Source organism: Oncorhynchus mykiss, chromosome 4, assembly GCF_057628025.1.
Source record: "Oncorhynchus mykiss isolate SJ-2025 chromosome 4, ASM5762802v1, whole genome shotgun sequence".
Taxonomy (NCBI): Eukaryota; Metazoa; Chordata; class Actinopteri; order Salmoniformes; family Salmonidae; genus Oncorhynchus; species Oncorhynchus mykiss.
In genome coordinates this window covers 65,007,417-65,027,997 of record NC_143025.1, presented here as the reverse complement: position 1 = coordinate 65,027,997, position 20,581 = coordinate 65,007,417, and the positions used below count along the sequence as shown (strand labels likewise).

The 20,581-nt window shown below is 43.5% G+C and overlaps 1 protein-coding gene across 2 annotated transcripts in view; it reads right to left on the bottom strand.

The window, feature by feature from the left end:
- Positions 1-262: 262 nt before the first annotated feature.
- Positions 263-20,581, bottom strand: part of l3mbtl3 (L3MBTL histone methyl-lysine binding protein 3) — a 33,977-nt gene continuing 13,658 nt past the window's right edge. For both annotated transcript variants that reach the window (XM_036975734.2, XM_090232626.1), the window contains exons 13-22: positions 20,238-20,323; positions 19,749-19,859; positions 18,124-18,238; positions 17,241-17,343; positions 15,515-15,670; positions 15,050-15,175; positions 11,601-11,689; positions 6,378-6,535; positions 6,213-6,275; positions 263-1,657 (exon numbers count right to left, since the gene is read on the bottom strand). In XM_036975734.2, the coding sequence (XP_036831629.1) occupies positions 1,514-1,657; positions 6,213-6,275; positions 6,378-6,535; positions 11,601-11,689; positions 15,050-15,175; positions 15,515-15,670; positions 17,241-17,343; positions 18,124-18,238; positions 19,749-19,859; positions 20,238-20,323 (1,151 nt within the window). In that variant the 3' untranslated portion in view covers positions 263-1,513. The remainder of the gene's footprint in view (positions 1,658-6,212; positions 6,276-6,377; positions 6,536-11,600; positions 11,690-15,049; positions 15,176-15,514; positions 15,671-17,240; positions 17,344-18,123; positions 18,239-19,748; positions 19,860-20,237; positions 20,324-20,581) is intronic.

The window sequence follows — 20,581 nt, the reverse complement described above, 5'->3', positions numbered from 1 at the left end:
CGAAAGGGTTCACTGCATGAAAAGAGAACAAGTGAGTTATGTTTCCCTTCTTAGGGTAATAAATATGACATGGTGACAATAGGAAGAATATAGCACTTTGTGACAGGATGTGAAAATTCTTTGAGATTATAGTGAGATTAGTAATATTCTTGTACTGAACACTTCAACAAAGCCAAAGTGGCTTTAGTGTACCCTGGAAGGAGAACAGAGGTAACACCTGGGACACAAGTAGACTTAACAGTAACAGAAGAGGCAGCCTTAGTGTACTTCTCGTTGTATTTATTTGTGAGTCAATGCAGGTGGAATTAAAGGCTTCATCATTATATTAGCTTCAGAAATAGCAAGCTCTTTCCCCATTTACATTATTTTGCATAATTCTGCACACAGCAGTCTCACCCACCGGTATGAGATTTAAATAAATAAATAACAGCAAAACATAAACCGGCATTTTGTTCTCTTTAGGCGTCGGCAAAGCAAATTGAAATAGCACATTTACAGTCAATGTTATTTAAAGAACACTAAGTATGCTATTTGAGATTATCAGCAACGTACCTATTCAATTATATTTAACAATTGCAGTACATAAATCAACAATAGTGAACAATTGTCCACATGAAGAAATACCCATGTCCATATAGATAGCCTTTTGTTTTATATTTCATTCAATCAACCAAACCCGTTCCCTGGGTTTGGTACATTAAAGTACTGTAAACAGACACTTGTCACTGCTCCAGAGGGCCTGAGCAGTACTGATGAGGTGACTGTACAGTACACAGGAGAAAGAAAACAGACCAAGATGACCCACGTTGGTCTTTATACAGGTACTGTGTATTGCTATCCATAAAACATAAGAGTTGGGGGCATTTACCATGGGGAAATTAAATGCAGGGCCTGGTGCATTGAATTATTACAGTAGGGTGCCCCTGTTGGTTTGGTGAGAGAATAAAAATCCCTTTCCCCTCTCGGTTGAAATATACAGCCTTCTCCTGCAGCACCCCCAACCCATCAGACAGACAGAAGTGACAAGGATCAAAAATCATGATTACTTTCTCATGAATGTATTCATTTCTCTTGACCTGTATGACGTCGGCATTCCAGAGAGACTGGAACAGCTAAAGCCAATCATCTTCTATAATACCAGAGACCCCCCGTGCAGATGGCACTTTCTACATGATGAAAAGTTGCTTGATTGTGATGCACTAAAGGAAATCTGAAGGGTGATAAACTCATAGTCCTCTGCATTTCCAGATTCAGTTTTTAAGTAGATCGAACAGCTTCGTGGCACCGCGCCAACACGAATATAAAAAAAAATATGAAAATGACAATCCTATTGGAGATTCTCAGTATGCAATGTAGTTGTCTTAAAAATAAAAAAAGAAGAAGAGCTTGTGCAATTCGGTTCGCATGAGATGCATCCGCTGGGAAGGACGGTTCTTTGTGCTTCACATCTTTGTCTGTAGACCTCCTAAGGGGAGAAAAAAAAGAAAGAAAAAATAGTAGCCTCCCATCTTCGTCAGAGCTCATTACATGCCGATTCCTCCGCCGTCTTGAACATCAAGATGGAGTTGTAGATCTTAATGGCTGGACCCAGCTTGATGCTCATGATCCTCACCAAGTCAACCTGGGTCAACAGCAAGAAGGCTTCGCCATCTATTTGCTGGACAAGAACATGGGAGGGAGGGAAGAGTTAGAGAAGTCTCACATTTTAAAATGGGCACCATCAAAGCACTTTCCTAATGACCATTTTTGCCTAAGGAATATGTTTGACATTCAACATCCAATATCACGCAGTTAAGACATAGCGGTGCTCAAATAATTCCCTTCAAAGCAAGGTTTTTTAAAGGATTCTCCACCACGAGGGTTATGCAAATGTTCATGCCTCATTAGAGGGGGTGTTATTCAGAGGTTGAGTCATATTCTACTTTTAACAACCTGTCATAAAATCACTCGCTGTTACCGCTGACAGAATGGCACAATATGAACATAAATTCATGAGAACCACGAGAAGAATTTCCTGTGTTTAATGACTTGGATAATCTGTAGAGAATACCCAAATAGGCCTAATTGAGTGGGCGAATCAAAGTACACTTTTTTTTTGCCTTAAACCACAGGCCTCTGGGACAATTAAGTTATAGAATTGTTTGTGAACAATTGTTTTCATTGCGTCACAAAAGCAATACAATCAGTAATAGTTTTAAGAGATTATTTGAGGATTAATACAATATACCCATTTGTAGAAAAGATGACCAAAGACTACCTATCCCCAATCCAAGTCTTTGTTTCTGGAGCTGAAAATACTCTGGTTTGATGGGAGAATGAAATGATGGAGGACACGTGAGAGTGAATCAGGCGTCCACCAGCAGACTGTGTGACAGCTGTTTCTAGTGACAGCTGCTCTGTTTGCAGTCCCCAGTCAGTCAATCAGTCAGTCAGTCAGGGACTAGCACTGCATGTCTTATGTATTACTGCTTCCACCACTCAATTTAGCTCCAGAGAAATATGTCTTGAGTTGCCTTTATTAGCCATTGGAACAGCTGGGTAATCCTTTAGTCGTTAACAGTTCTATAAAGTGACTCCATTCATGAATGTCAATCAAGCTGCCAGCATATTCATTATTTTCCCCATTGACCCACTGCCTCAAATAGAGAGGTTCATGGACACAACAATTATCAATATGCCAACATTTATCTCTAAGGTCCGTTATTTGAACTACTGAACTCATACAACCCTTACACCTCTACTACACTGCATTAATAAAAGTTGTCATTTAAAAGCTACATCCATTGGTGAGTTTTGCAGAGGCACTTAAAACTTCTTAAGCAGACTCAGATGAGACCACACCATTATAAAAGATAATGTGAAGGTAATGCATCAGATGAAACCAAAATTGGATCTTTATAATCCCACAACAGACAGATTAATGGGAAGTCCTTTTCCCAGAAGCCAGTGTGCGTGTCAGTGGAGGCTCCTCAGCTCCCAGCTGTGCCCTGGACACCATATGTGAATTGATTGCCCCCCATCTATCTTCAGAGTTCGTTCTGTTAGGTGACCTAAACTGGGATATGCTTAACACCCAAGCAGTCCTACAATCTAAACTAGATGCCCTCAATCTCACACAAATTATCAAGGAACCCACCAGGTACAACACTAAATCCGTAAACATGGGCACCCTCATATATATTATCCTGACCAACTTGCCCTCTAAATACACCTCTGATGTTTTCAATCAGGATCTCAGCGATCACTGCCTCATTACCTGCATCCGCTATGGGTCCACGGTCAAACGACCACCCCTCATCACTGTCAAACGCTCCCTAAACTGTCATAGACCTATATCCATCCTGCCCTGCCTTTCTAAAGTCTTCGAAAGCCAAGTTAATAAACAGATCACTGACCATTTTGAATCCCACCGTACCTTCTCCGTTGTGCAATCCGGTTTCCGAGCTGGTCACGAGTGCACCTCAGCCACGCTCAAGGTACTAAACGATATCATAACCGCAATCGATAAAAGACAGTACTGTGCAGCCATCTTCATCGACCTGGCCAATGCTTTAGACTCTGTCAATCACCGTATTCTTATCAGCAGACTCAACAACCTTGGCTTCTCAAATTACTGCCTCGCCTGGTTCACCAACTACTTCTCAAGAGTTCAGTGTGTCAAATCGGAGGGCCTGTTGTCCGGACCTCTGGCAGTCTCTATGGGGTTCAATTCCCAGCCGACTCTTTTCTCTGTATATATCAACGATGTCGCTCTTGCTGCTGGTGATTCTCTGATCCACCTCTACGCAGACGACACCATATACTCTGGCCCTTCTTTGGACACTGCGCTAACTAACCTCCAGACGGGCTTCAATGCCATACAACTCTCCTTCCGTGGCCTCCAACTGCTCTTAAATGCCAGTAAAAACAAATGCATGATTTTCAACCGTTCACTGCCTGCACCTGCCCGCCCGTCCAGCATCACTACTCTGGACGGTTCTGACTTAGAGTATGTGGACAACTACAAATACCTAGGTGTCTGGCTAGACTGTAAACTCTCCTTCCAGACTCATATTAAACATTTCCAATCCAAAATGAAATCTAGTATCGGCTTCCTATTTCACAACAAAGCCTCCTTCACTCACGCTGCCAAACATACCCTCGTAAAACTGACTATTCTACCAATCCTCGACTTCGGTGATGTCATTTACAAAATAGCTTCCAATACTCTACTCAGCAAACTGGATGCAGTCTATCACAGTGCCATCCGTTTTGTCACCAAAGCCCCTCATACCTCCCACCACTGCGACCTGTATGCTCTAGTAGGCTGGCCCTCGCTTCATATTCGTTGCTAGATCCACTGGCTCCAGGTCATCTATAAGTCTATGCTAGGTAAAGCTCCACCTTATCTCAGCTCTACCAAGTCACGATAACAATACCAACCCGTAGCACGCGCTCCAGAAGGTATATCTCACTGGTCATCCCCAAAGCCAACACCTCCTTTGGCCACCTTTCCTTCCAATTCTCTGCTGCCAAGGACTGGAACGAATACCTGTAAGAATGCTGTTCAGCCTCCCGGGTGGCACAGTGGTCTAGGGCACTGCATCGCAGTGCTAGCTGTGCCACCAGAGACTCTGGGTTCGCGCCCAGGCTCTGTCGCAGCTGGCCGTGACCGGGAGGTCCATGGGGCGACGCACAATTGGCCTAGCGTCGTGAGGGTTTGGCCGGTAGGGATATTCTTGTCTCATCGTGCACTAGCGACTCCTGTGGCGGGCTGGGCGCAGTGCAATGATTACTTTATTCTACATTATGATAAACTGTCCAATGTTTTTTAATGCGTGAAAATGTACAACGGTTCATCCAATATATATGAAAGTACCCTCAAATTAAAGCTGACAGTCTGCACTTCACCCTCATTGTATCCTTTCAAACTCAACGTACTCGAGTACAGAACCAAAATATTTAAAAAATGGTCACTGTCCAATGAATTATGGTGCTCACTGTAGGTCCTGGATGGCAGGAAGCTTGGCTGTAGCGCCTTACGATCGATCGGATGCTGAGCAGTTGGCATACCAGGTGGTGATGTAACCGGTCAGGATGCTAACGATGGTGCAACTGTAGAACTTTTTGAAGATGCCCACCCAATCAAAGGATCAGAGAATTAATCTAGTATTGAAAACATAAGCTAAAGCTAGCTAGCACTGCAGTGCATAAAATGTGGTGAGAAAATTGTCTGAGTGAGAAAACAATCGTTTAACAAATTAATTTCATCAAAAATGAAGGAGAGACCTATATTTTGTTGTATTTCTTTCACTTTCACTCACTTAGCTAGCAAATGTAGCTTGCTAGTTTAGCCTACTCAAACACCTGGCTCAAAGAGTGAGGGATGCTATGCTAGCTAGCTGGCTATCCAACGCTGGAACTCTTCCAAGTCAAGGTAAGCTTTTGTTTTTATTAATTTATTGCAACCGGGGCTTGCCAGTGTAACTGTTAAACTGCTAGGTGCTGACTGTACACTGTACTGCATGATTGTAGCGGGTTGACTAATATGATGATAATGATGTAGGCTGTGTGTGGCGGTTATGATATGGTTTGACTTGGGAAGGTTTTTTCGCCTGGTCACAGGAAACTGATGTGTCTGAAGTCCACAAGCGAAGGGAAAAGGTGAGAAGATCAGAAGGAATACAATGATTAAAGGGATCATGCTATTTTTAGCTGCTATGAGAGTGAACTGTGTTTGCGTGTGATCAGGGGTGTATTCATTCCGCCGATTCTGTAGAAAAAAATTCTTAAACGGAAGCAAACGGAACAAAATGGGTATAAACACACCTGCATTTGTCCAAAAGAAACTCTTGTTTCCAACTGTTTGACTAATGATTACACTCTAGATCAGCTAGATGCAGGCAAGACTGTGCAAGGCGGTACTGAATGTGTCAATGTCTGTCACCTTGATTACTCAAATTTCTCGCAACCTGTGCACTTACGTTGTAAACTTTCATTTAAAGGGTACGTTGTAACAACCTCATGATGGGAATAGAGAACATTTGAGTATCATGTAGTAGCCTAAACCTATTGATGTTACATTGAGTCATCCAATTTGCTGCAATAGAAATAAGGCCATGCTCATGAAAAAAATAATCATCCCCCAGTCATCTTAAATGGCAACGACCGCCACTGGTGTGAGTGTGTGTATGTATCAGTGGTTAGCTGCACGTTCTGTACTGAAACTGTACCTCGTCTCTGAAAGTGTGCACGTGTTCCCTACAGCCTGGAAGACCTTGGATGAACTCAATCACCTGTAACACATTGGACATCATGCTTAGTATAGTTATCCAAATGAACAGCACAGTCATTGCACAGCAAGCAACATTGTAGCGACAATGCAAATCATCCATTACCTCCTCCACTGTCCATGAAGCCACTTTGCTTGAAGTGATGCCAGCCACAGTGGGAAGTAGCTTGCTGTGCTGGTCCCAGCAGAAAGGAGAGCTGCTAGGGGATGGCGAGGTGCATGGCATGAACACTGACTGGTGAAGGGCTTGCTGTAGTGTCAGCTCTACTTTAGGGAAGGAAATAAGCATACAAAAATCCTCAAATTAATTCACTTAAATTTGGAAAAGCAAGGAATGTGTTGCTGTGATCACCTGAAGATGAACAGCTCGATACTAAAGGGATCTGATGGAAGTCTTTGGAAAGGTTAGAAGAAACAGAATGCAGATGCTTGCTGCTCACTCCTAACCATATTGGGAAGCAGGCTGTTTCTCTATCCAGGCATAAACCCAGCTTTGAGCATCTTCCAACGTTTATCTCCTAAAATTGACAATTCAAGTGAAGAGGAAAATTGTGGTGTTTTGAGAGTCATTCTAAGGTTTTGATGGAACACAAAGATAAATATTGCCTGGGGAGGAACAATTCTAGAGAAATTCACATTAAGACCACCTCATTGGTTAATTGCACACAAGGTCCAACCAAAATTTGACTTCCGCTTTTAACCCAACCCTTCCGAAAGACACATATACATACACATTACATTTTTTACACTTTTTATGTAGGAACTAATCTACTGTAGCAAGAGAGGGAAGCAATTACAGTCTGGGCCAATTAGAGAGGTAGCAAGGGTCACAGTCACAGACTCATGGGTCATAATTCATTAGGACAAATTTAATGAGGTGACAGTTGTGACACAGCAACTTCATGTAACTTTACTTTGGTTGACGGAGAAACTTACAACAAAACAGTTGTTCGCTTATGAACAAACACCCAGAGGACATCAATATTCACGTTTCAGGGAAATGAGGGAGTATTTTCTGGAAGTGTCTTCACTTGCCATTCTACTGAGTAAATACCTGAGAGGCACTGGGTGTTACTCCTGCATATGCATGTTAGAGAATGATCACGGCTCATTAAATCTAGAATATATACACAAATAAATACATATATGTACGCACGCACACACACACACACACACACACACACACACACAGTTGAAGTCGAAAGTTTACATACACTTAGGTTGGAGTCATTAAAACTTGTTTTTCAACCACTCCACAAATTTCTTGTTAACAAACTATAGTTTTGGCAAGTTGGTTAGAAGAAGTTTACATACACTAAGTTGACTGTGCCTTTAAACAGCTTGGAAAATTCCAGAAAATGATGTCATGGCTTTAGGCTGATAGGCTAATTGACATAATTTGAGTCAATTGGAGGTGTACCTGTGGATGTATTTCAAGGCCTACCTTCAAACAGTGCCTCTTTGCTTGATTTTCATGGGAAAATCAAAAGAAATCAGACAAGACCTCAGGAAAAACAATTGTAGACCTCCACAAGTCTGGTTCATCCTTGGGAGCAATTTCCAAATGTCTGAAGGTACCATGTTCATCTGTACAAACAATAGTACGCAAGTATAAACACCATGGGACCACGCAGACGTCATACCGCTCAGGAAGGAGACGTGTTCTGTCTCGTAGAGAGCGTACCTTGGTGCAAATGTGCAAATCAATCCCAGAACAACAGCAAAGGACCTTGTGTAGATGCTGGAGGAAACAGGAACAAAAGTATCTATATCCACAGTAAGAACGAATTCTATGTCGACATAACCTGAAGGTCGCTCAGCAAGGAAGAAGCCACGGCTCCAAAACCGCCATAAAAAAGCCAGACTACGGTTTGCAACTGCACATGGGGACGAAGATCATACTTTCCTCTGGTCTGATGAAACAAAAATGGAACTGTTTGGCCATAATGACCATCATTATGTTTGGAGGAGAAACGGGTAGGCTTGCAAGCCGAATAACACCATCCCAACTGTGAAGCACGTGGAAGGCAGCATCACGTTGTGGGGGTGCTTTGCTGCAGGAGGGACTGGTGCACTTCACAAAATATATGGCTTCACGAGAGAGGAAAATTACGTGGATATATTGAAGCAACATCTTAAGACATCAGTCAGCAAGTTAAAGCTTGGTCGCAAATGGGTCTTCCAAATGGACAATGACTCTAAGCATACTTTCAAAGTTGTGGCAAAATGGCTTAAGGACAACAAAGTCAAGGTATTGGTGTGGCCATCACAAAGCCCTGACCTCAATCCTATAGAAAGTGTGTGGGCAGAACTGAAAAAGCATGGAGGCCTATAAACCTGACTCTGTTACACCTGCTCTGTCAATAGGAATGGGCCAAAATCCATCCAACTTATTGTGGGAAGCTTGTGGAAGGCTACCCAAAACATTTGACCCAAGTTAAACAATTTAAAGGCATTGCTACCAAATACTAATCGAGTGCATGTAAACATCTGACCCACTGCGAATGTGATGAAAGAAATTAAAACTGTATGTTCAGTTGAAGTCAGAAATGTACATACACCTTAGCCAAATACATTTAATCCTAGTAAAAATACCCTGTCTTAGGTCAGTTAGGGTCAACACTTTAAAACACTCTAAAACTTTTGATTGGGGTCCCTTAGAAATGTCCTTGTTTTTGAAAGAAAAGCAGATTTTTGTTCATTAAAATAACATCAAATTGATCAGAAATACAGTGTAGACATTGTTAATGTTGTAAATGACTATTGTAGCTTTAATGGAATATCTACATAGGCCCATTATCAGCAACCATTACTCCTGTGTTCCAATGGCACGTTGTGTTAGCTAATCCAAGTTTATAATTTTAAAAGGCTAATTGATCATTAGAAAACCCTTTTACAATTATGTTAGCACAGCTGAAAACTGTTGTACTGATTAAAGAAGCAATAAAACTGGCCTTCTTCACGAGACTAGTTGAGTATCTGGAGCATCAGCATTTTTTGGGTTCGATTACAGGCTCAAAATGGCCAGAAAAAAAAGAACTTTCTTCTGAAACTCGTCAGTCTATTCTTGTTCTGAGAAATTAAGGCTCTTCCATGCGAGAAATTGCCAAGAAACTGAAGATCTCGTACAACGCTGTGTACTACTTCCTTCAGAGAACAGCGCAAACTGTCTCTAACCAGAATAGAAAGAGGAGTGGGAGGCCCCGGTGCACAACTGAGCAAGAGGACAAGTACATTAGAGTGTCTAGTTTGAGAAACAGACGCCTCACAAGTCCTCAACTGGCAGCTTCATTAAATAGTAGCCGCAAAACACCAGTCTCAACGTCAGCAGTGAAGAAGCGACTCCGGGATGCTGGCCTTCTTGGCCGAATTGCAAAGAAAAAGCCATATCTCAGACTGGCCAATAAAAATTAAAGATTAAGACGGGCAAAAGAACACAGACACTGGACAGAGGAACTCTGCCTAGAAGGTCAGCATCCCGGAGTCGCCTCTTCACTGTTGACGTTGAGACTGATGTTTTGCGGGTACCATTTAATGAAGCTGCCAGTTGAGGACTTGTGAGGCGTCTGTTTGGGTAGGCACAAAACTACCTTCATACTTCACTTGTTTTGTGGCACTTGTGGCGGTCGTAGAGCAAAATGGAAAATGTTGTGTTCCTTGAGAGTCTCCCCTTTCCATAGTGGTCATAATAGTTTGTATGTCAAACGTTTGGAACGCTACAGACATTTACGTGAGAAGACTGATTTTCGGGATGTCTCATGATTGGACAAACACCTCTCTAGCTCTGCCACCTTTCATCACAGATGGGGAAGTGCGGCACTGGCGGATACAGTGGGTTGTTATGTAATTTAGATTGACGCATCGACTCTGGGGGGTTAAACCCACATTCTAATCTAAAATCCCTCATGACCATATTATAATTCTACTGCGTCGATGAAGCAACTGCCTTCTTCATTTCATCTGTTTATCTTACTTCACTCCAGTGCATTTTGCAAAGCTCCAGAACGTGATCAGACTCACTCACCATCACATTTAGCTTTAACAATACTGTGATCCATGTTAATATGAATGCATTTTTTTGAAATTCTCTAAATCCTCACGTAAGGGCCTAAAACCAAAATCGTGCATTAAGTTTGACTACAATCAAATATATTTTGTAAGTTGTTGATTTGTACATGTTTATCTGCTCCATGCGGCACCACTGACTATGCTAGGCATCAGAATGAAAAGAACAAATGAAGACATTAACAGAATAAGGAGCATTTGTTGCTGTATAGGATGCATAGGTCTCGGTATAATCACATGAAAGGGACCCATATAAAGTGACATGGAGAGAGATGGAGCTTTGAAAACTCCTTACAGAAGGTGATCAAAGCCAAAGTGCCTTTACTCTCCAAGGCAGATATACAGACTAATTAACCCAGCATCATCTTAAACGGAGCTAGAGGAGAGCGACCGAGTCATTCAACGTCACCAAGAAACATCTATTCCCTTATTGTAATTAAGTATATCTTCCACGGCTGTACATGAAGTACATGCTGTTTACAGTTGCTACACACAGAGCAGTGGCAGACCCCGCAACTGTCAGAAAGGCCAGTGCCGTTTGATGTCTGTTTCAGGAAAACATCTTCTGTGTGTCTCTGTATTCAAAGAGTATTTCCCTCCAGTTTGCTGCTTGCTGCTGGTTCACTCTCATTACTGTCTGTTACCTTCTATCCCTTCAGAGGAGTGAGAACTCAAAGGACCGGAGCAGAGCCTTGGATGTTCCGACACTGGAACATCACACAAGGAACCCTGAATCCACTGTACTGTACTGTGGAAGGAGTGAGTCATCCCTATTGCTTTAAGCTTTTCCCTATTGTCTTTAGGTTCGGTTTAAACTACACTGCAAAATACAGTTTTGGTACTCAGTGCTGTTCGGTTTCATTGGGAGAGGATGAGAATATTGGAATGCTCAATAAATGAACTAAAACCAAAAGGAGCTAGGGCTCAAATGACGACAAACAAGACATTCAAATCATTTCGGCGCGTGCCAAAGACATTAACATCCACATAATAACACTGTGTGAAACTTTTGTTTTGAGAGCGTGTGCCTAGCTCTGGCATGACGCAGAGTGAGGGGAGGAGACATCCCAAGAGGTCAACACATTCAGCATAGTAAAAGACAGAGGGAGGATGGATCTACATTACTGATTCACACTGTGAAGGAAGGCACTGGGTAATGAGTGGGAGGCCATAGATCAGACTGTTCTAGGGAGAGACACCGTGCAGTGACGCCCTTAAGATATTTGAGCGATAGGAAGAATAGAATGTTGTACAGAGACAGTACCTTTGGTTTCCATTATGCATGACACCTCACTCTCCATTTCTTCCTCCACCGGCTCCTCGACCTTCCTCTGTTTGCATGGCCGCCCAACCCTGGGAGAGAGAAGGGAGTCAATAGAGACACACAGATAGGGCAGTACTGCAGGGACTGAGCTCACACAATTTGGAACAAACTTTTCATGACATATTGAGTCACTACTTCATTGATTATCACTGTGCATTCCAAGATGTTCCAATACTAGCAGTCACTACTCCTGGGATGAAAATGTCATTGCTTGTAATCACTTTTAAATCCTCAGAACTGTTCCGTCATACTCAAGCAACACGCTGCTCTGGTTGAGTCTTGATAAATCCTAAATAACAGGGTGATGACTTGAGTTTCTCTCTAAATTAAACTTAGCTCAGGCATTCTGTCGCCTCTCTTCTCCATGTGCGCAGAAATAGTTTTGTGCATTGGACTGAAAGAAGCTCCCAACTCCTGAATAAAATGAAGATAAAACTTAGCCCCCGTCCCTGGACAACCAATTCATCTATGCAAATAAGTTTTAGCATTTAAATAACCTATACAAATCAAGCTGCCCACATATTCCATCAGTTATCTGAAATACCAACACGTCTCTGAGGCCATACATGTGGAGTAGAAATGTCTAGTAAAATGGGATTGAGTGCATGTTAGAAATACCTGCTCGTAATGACATTTGATTGTTTGATTATATTTTTTTTAAAGAGAAACAGCATGATGTCATATATGACTCATTGAAATCTGATAAATAGTGCATGATGGTTTTGGTAGTGTATGCCTAAGGAGGGACTTATATAAATGAAAGGAAGGTAATTGTAGGGCAGGCATTAACCTCGTCTCCAGCCTCGAGAGAGAGCCGGCTGGTGGACAAGATTAGGCAGGCATGAGTCAGATGACAGTTTGACAAAGCTCAGGGAAGATGCTGTGGAGAGGCTCGGTAATTACAGCAATCTTCAATTATACTACGCTGACTGTGGCTCTCTCTGTGTGGTAATAAATGTGGTCCAGAAAATATATATATATTTTTTTAAAAGCGAGAGAGAGAGGGACAGTTGTTGGCTCCGGAGGCCGTGCAGCGTGTGTGAATGTGTGAGATAGATACAGGAGGCTCGGAGTACCAGAGCAGCAACGGAGGGAGAGACGACTTCTTGCTAGTTACAGTTGAAGTCGGAAGTTTACATACACTTAGGTTGGAGTCATTAAAACTCATTTTTCAACCACTCCACACATTTCTTGTTAACAAACTATCATTTTGGAAAGTCAGATAGGACTTCTACTTTGTGCATGACACAAGTCATTTTTCCAACAATTGTTTACAGACAGATTATTTCACTTGTAATTCACTGTATCAAAATTCCAGTGGGTCAGAAGTTGACTGTGCCTTTAAAACAGCTTGGAAAATTCCATCATTGGAAAATAAAAAGAAATCAGCCAAGACCTCAGAAAAACAATTGGAGACCTCCAATTAGTCTGGTTCATCCTTGGGAGCATTTTTCAAATGCCTGAAGGCACCACGTTCATCTGTACAAACAATAGTACGCAAGTATAAACACCATGGGACCACACAGACGTCATGCCGCTCAGGAAGGAGACGCATTCTGTCTCGTAGAGATGAATGTACTTTGGTGCAAAAAGTGCAAATCCCAGAGCAACAGCAAAGGACCTCGTGAAGATGCTGGAGGAAACAGGTACAAAAGTATCTATATCCACACTAAAACGAGTCCTATATCGACGTAACCTGAAAGGCCGCTCAGCAAGGAAGAAGCCACTGCTCCAAAACCGCCATAAAAAAGCCAGACTACGGTTTGCAACTGCACATGGGGACAAAGATTGTACTTTTTGGAGAAATGTCCTCTGGTCTGATGAAACAAAAATAGAACTGTTTGGCCTTAATGACCATCGTTATGTTTGGAGGAAAAAGGGGGAGGCTTGCAAGCCGAAGAACACCATCCCAACCGTGAAGCACGGGGGTGGCAGCATCATGTTGTGGGGGTGCTTTGCTGCAGGAGGGACTGGTGCACTTCACAAAATAGATGGCATCATGAGAGAGAAAAATTATGTGGATATATTGAAGCAACATCTCAAGACATCAGTCAGGAAGTTAAAGCTTGGTCGCAAATGAGTCTTCCAAATGGACAATGACCCCAAGCATATTTACAAAGTTGTGGCAAAATGGCTCAAGAACAGCAAAGTCAAGGTATTGGAGTGGCCATCACAAAGCCCTGACCTCAATCCAATAGAAAATTTGTGGGCAGAACTGAAAAAACATGTGCGAGCAAGGAGGCCTACAAACCTGACTCAGTTACACCTGCTCTGTCAGGAGGAATGGGCCAAAATTCACCCAACTTATTTAGGGAAGGTTATGGAAGGCTACCCTAAACATTTGACCCAAGTTAAACAATTTAAAGGTAATGCTACAAAATACTAATTGAGTGTATGTAAACTTCTGACTCACTGGGAATGTGATGAAAGAAATAAAAGCTGAAATAAATAATTCTCTCTACCATTATTCTGACATTTCACATTCTTAAAATAAAGTGGTGATCCTAACTGACCTAAAACAGGGAATTTTTACTTGGAATAAATGTCAGGAAGTGTGAAAAACTGAGTTTAAATGTCTTCGGCTAAGGTGTATGTAAACTTCCGACTTCAACTGTATATATATATATCGTCTTATCCGATTGCATAGTACCTGTCTTGACTATGTCAAACTGAGAGAAGCTAGCTAATTAGGCTAATTGAGGCTCCACTCAGATGATAGCCTAAATAGCAGCCTACCTGTTGGCTTTTGGTCGTTGTAGCCTTTCTTTCTCATTTCACTTTTCATTCTGTCATTTTAATCCCATCTTTCATTGATTAGATATCCCCTGACTTGCTTGCCACATAAGCAGGGCAGCAATGCAATTGTCTCTCTCGCTCTCCTCTGCGGGAAGTGCACGCCTTTTTTTTAGCAACTTTTTCCCCCAAATCATCAATATATAGTCGCATCATGCAGCCCAGATATGTTTTTGATTTCTAAGACATTCCCAGGTTTATAGGCCTATCACAACTAAATAAATAATAGGTCTTATTGTGATGGCAAAGGCTATATACGAAATGGTTTTATACGACTGCTTAAAACGTAGATGCTCCAAAGGCGCGCATCAGCAGCTCGTATGAGTGGAAGCCCGGAGATGCTAAAATGTGTTTATGTTAATTAACAAGTCAATTACCGCAAGACCGCCAGTCATTTGCATGACAATTACCGGCTGACAAAACGTAGTGACTGCCACAGCCCTACATCAGGTCCTCACAATCCTATCAGTCGAACACTGGACCAGCCGGCAGTAACGACACAGTCGCACACCGCTCAACCATCAGATTGAGTGCGGGTTCTGTCAGCCATTCCGGATAGTGCAGGGCTTTTCACATGTATTGTAAGGGCCACTCACCTCCTTTTTGGCTCTGTGCCGGCGGGTTTCTTGATTGACCGCTCCATGGCACTCGCCACCCCGATGCCAGCCTTCTCGCCCCTGCCAGGCTTGTCCAGGTGATTTGGGTTGGCGCTTAAGTGCTTGCTAAGAAATTGGCAGAGAAATGTTTTTTTTTTAAGTACAATAATAAGAGAGCCATGTTTGGCGTGGAACGGTTAAGCATGAGAGTCACTTCAGACAGAAATAGATGAGAGCTGTTCGCACTTTTTTTTTGGGGGGGGGGGGGTGTTAAAATGCTCGAAGGAATTTGGAAATGAAGTTGAACTGCAAAATTCGAAGCTACACGATGATAGTCTCGGCCAAACTCTACAGTCTAATACGCCTACGCTGGAATCATGCATTTCCCCCTACAATATCTGTCTCAGACTGTCTTGAGAATATATTGTAGTTAAAGCAGTGTTTCGGTTGCTGATTGGTCCTTACTCTGCAGTGAGAGCTGGAGCTGGGATGATATCTGGGTTGGGTTCTGCCCGTCGGGGTCGCCCCAGTCCTCCTGACCCTGGCATCTCACCACTCAGACGGTCTGGCAGCACTGAGTCCTTGTTGATGTTGATGTCAGAGTATGGGCATCCCACCGCACTGCAAATCAGAGCATATACATTATTACAAATGACTGATTTAAGGAAAAAAAGACTTGGTGTAATAACTTAATAGGCCTTAATTACAACTTAATAAGGTGTTAATGACAAGACAAGATATTCATTCACACATCAGTGATCTTGGGGACAGAATCAAAAGCTAATATAATCAAAGCAGCAGAGAGATATGTATATCTTTTTTTAAGGCAGCTCGCTCACACTGAGTGTGTGCCACAAACGCTCTTTCCTGTCTAATCGGGGAAACATTGATGTTGGCATAAAACAGTTTACACCGTTCCTAGTACTACTCCATAGTCACTACAGCCAACCCCAGAGTTTCTGGGGTTGAAGTGATTCATTCCAGGGTGATGAATCTCAATTTTGGAAACATTGAACGTGCTCTAACTCAAGCTACAGACAATAGCAGTCTGTAGACTGAGACTACTTCGTTCACAACGCCTTGTCGTCGTCCACCTGTGTAATGTGCTATTTCTCATTATCTTAGGGGGAAACATACTTTACCTCAACTAAAAAGGAAAGGATCTATATGAACAACATATTTGCACTGAAATGGTTAGGTAAGCCTCGCTGTCACACTGCGACCACTCTGACTGACGAGGGGAGAGAGAAAGAGAGATTGCGTTTCTCCCTTTCTCTCACTCTCTGCTAATCCCCCTCTCATTTTTCTTGGCTGCTGTCACACATTTCTTTGCATAATGAGGGCTCTTTCCCATCCTTTCTGTGCGTAGCTAGCTGTCGCTCTACCGCTTTAATATTCCAGGTTTGCCAACAAACACTGATAAAGCACCTCTCATCCCATAGATACATTTTAATACACTACATTCTGTACTCAGGCTCCAAGTTAATCAGCTCACATTACAGACACTGAACCAACGGACTGTGTCCCTATTAAAAAGTCTCTCTACCGCAGTGTGCACGACCTCCGGTCACTCCGTAATAAAGCACGGCAACGTCGGGAGAAAGACCTAGAGTCATTATGCCTGTTCTGCCAATATGTTTCTGTTCACATTAGTAGATCTCCAGCTGGAGGGGTACATGCTGTACGAAAGCCCGGTGAGGCAGAGGTGGGTGTATGGAGAGTGGAGGCGCGGTTTCTCAGGAGAAAAGGGTAAGAATTGTGATGAATACTGATGGGAGAGAGTGACACTCATGTGCTTACACCGCTGTGCCTCTAGCTCCACACAGCCAATTATACAGGCTCTATACAGCCTCACCCCAGGGGCATTCGGGTACGTGTGGATCATGTACAATACCTACCTATATTGTTGACCTCCGGACCTACCACAGCTGCTGTAGGCTAACACTCACTTTCAGTAGGAATACATTGGGTGTCTCTTGCATTATGAGTCTCTATGCTACAGTAATAAACATAACTGGTGGATCAAAGGGTGGATCAATGAGCCTGAAGCCCAGTTTGACCAGCAACAAGTGACCATTCACCGGCAAGTAGCGATATGAAGCCTGTTGGGGTTACAAGTGGACATTTCTATTGGATGGTAGTTTTGATGGCCTGGCCAGCCAGACAGAGTGATTGCTCTGAGTGTGGGTACCTGTGGTGGCCAGAGTAGCGGGCTCCTTTGATGTGGCCCACACCTTTACACCCTGGGGTGGGACATCCGCCCTGCTCAGACGACTCAAACAGCTCCTGTGGACCTGGGGATGAGGAGAGGAGAAAGGGGTGAGATATTACATCCAGATCTACCTAGTGATACCCTATTCACTACATGACTTCAGGCGAACCATCCTAAAATAATGTTCATCTAATCTAGCCGATTAATGTAATGCGAATGTGCAGTGTCCATATTAGGATAGCCTCAGTCACAAGGAGTTGGTGTCAACATCCCAAGGAGCTGGTACTATTGACAGTCAGTACAGGAAGAGAGAAAGCAGATATGGCCCTGGATGTATCCATATGACACGAGTGAGCTGCCATGTGGAGCGGTAACTCTCGCTCTGAGAACGCAGCTCTGTACTCTGAAACATGACGGCAGTATCAGCTGCACTCTAATCACAACTCCTCACTCCACGTTTCCATGGACACCACTACACAGGGAGAAATTAGTAGTAAGTGGAAAGGGAGGCAGAGAGAAGTTCATTGTTCAGCTCCCAGCATCCTCAGGGTAAAATGCAGGATATTGACCACAGAGAGCCAGGACTCATGAGCCATCAAAGAGTCATTTTGAATAATTTGCTTTTTTCCCCACCAACAAGGCTTCCTCCCACCACTCCTTCAATATAACAACAGCAGATCAGATTAAATCGACGCAGAGACGGAACCGTCTTTTCAGGGAAAAGCATAGTGATTGAACGGGATAAGAAATAGCAGCGTCCATTGAGGCCTGGCTCTAAGTGTGTCTGCTAGGAACCGTAGGTCTGGAACTGAGGCAGGGAGCTGGACATGAATAGATTAGGATGAGTCATAAAGCCACTCACTGATCGGGGGCTGGAGGGGGTGGCCTGTCTTAGCACACCAGCCCGCAGGGTGGATGTCTGGACTGTCTGTGTCCACCCAGTAGTCATACTCATCCGTCCAGCCATCAAAATGGATCTAGAGGAACACACACCAAGGACAAACAGTCACAGTAGAGTCCGACCACATACGATAAATATAGAAATGTGGGAAAAAGAGATTTAATCAAAATCATGGTCGAATGATAAAGACATATCTTGGAGATTAGAAGCTGAACTACTGATTGTGTCAATCTAGCTGACAAGCACCGTCTCGGACTGAAGCCCCTGGCACTGCCCTTACAGCTGGAGGAGGCTAGCCCGGGCTATCTGTGGGAGGCCGACACACAGCATAGTTGGTAACTATCGCTCATCCTCTGTTCTTATCCACACTCCTGACAATGATAGTGTGCTTCACAGTGTGGGGCAAACAAGAGGAGACAGGAGCACACCAGGGTGTCGTGGGAAGGCAGACCCTCCTAGTACACAGCCTGCTTCCCTGCCTTGCTAAAAACAATTGTTATTAGTTCAGTTGAAGACAACATGAAATATGAAGCATGCGCTGGCACAAAGGGACTGAAGATGGGGAGACAGCATGAGAATGTATGTGATGCTTGAAGGACAATGAGAGCATGAAACGCATGTAGTGTTGGTTCGTGTATGAGTGGTGAGAGTGATGGTGGTGGGGGTATGGATGGAGCTTCAGAAAACAGTCTTGGAATGAGTGAGAGAAGACAGGGTTCCGAGGTAGGAGGTCAAGATCAAAATCGAAAGCCTTGTATATAAAGTGACAAGTGACAGTAGAGAAACCAAAGCTAAGCTGAAGGAGTATGAGTTTAGAAACCCGGAGGGACTGTATAGACTGGAGCTATGCTATCTAGGGCTATTCTTGCTCCATGCGCAGAAGGGTTTAGACTGAGATGACTGAACAGTATAGGCATAAGTAGGGCAGAGGGAAAGGCACTGACATACACCTCAGGCAGCCAGCTGTCCATCGACTCCCAACACTGACCTACTGTTCACTTCAGAGTTCAAAGAGAAATGGTCTCAAGGAGAGAGTCAAGGAGATGTTAATTTGATGTACTGGAAACTGGAATAGAGGGACAATGGTGAGGTCTTGAATAATTTGTATATGTATTCCCAGTAAATCAGCACATTTCTCCCACAGGACACCTTCATACAGAGTTCATCTCCCAATTTTCCACGTAGAGCTGGAGTTTCATCCTTTTTTTGTTCTTTGAAATGTTTCAGAGAAATCTGTAGTGAACCAGAAGTCAAGAGATTATACTCAAGGATTATACTAGTTCAGATCTAGGGTCTAATAGCTACACACTTCACAGTGCAGATGAGTGACGTATTGGCTAATCCTCCTGTCATGTACAGCTCAACTAAACCACACACACACACACACACACACTCATCCCTACATCTGAGCCTAAAAAATAGTGGTGGGAGGAAGGGTGACCTCCTAGTTATTGACATAGACAGAAGTGTTGCTACAGCTGAGTCACAGTATCATGTTGAATGACTCCAGTCTGGAGTGAAGATGGATACTGGTAGACACAGTGGTCAGACAGAGACAGATAAGAGAGTTGAAGAGATGTTCTCACCTGGACCCTGTGGTCATCAGTGTCCACCACGGTGGCCACTCTGACAAGCATGGGGTTCCTCTTGTCCACCGTCTCCAACTTCATGAGTGGCTGGAAACTGTGGGGGGGTTTCTGTAGAGGGAGAGTGTGTGTGTGGGGGGGGGGGGGTGTTAGGGCTCAGAGGCACCAATAGCGCTTGCAGGCCAAGAGTACTTAGCACTTCTGAACATAATTTGCGAACCGAGGGCGCTCTGATTTCACATGTAGTATCGCATGAATAATTCCGGTAGTCCGACCTCTACAGAGGGTGGTCCTTAAAACACAGCGCGCTGACGATCGGCAGACGTCACATCGAATGTGGGTCTGGCGTTCGAGCGTGCATCTTTAGGCAGCATATCATATGTCACACTCTGCGGCAGACGGCCAGCTAGGCTACTACTGTGTTGGAATGTAGACGTGGGGCTGCCACATCGTCTTGCGTGCCGAGGATAGAGAGATAAACAGCCGTACCCCTTTAAAAGCCCTGGCAGGAGCCGGTGACGAGTGGGTCTCCTCCAGATACTTTCCCCAGGAGAAATTCTTGACATTGGGGTAACCTACAGGAAAGAGTAATGAAAAAGACTGAGCCAGATTGAGCACGACTACACATGCTGTATCATGTAGTACATGTGTGGGCGGGTAAAGTCCCTTGTGCTTTCTGTCATTCTAAACCATTGGTCTTCTCCACAGTGGAATAACATCATTTACAGATCAGATTAAAACAAAAACAAAAAATCTGTCATTTAGCAGACACTCTTATCCCAAGTGACTTACAGTAGGGAGTGCATACATTTTCATACTTTTATTCGTACTGG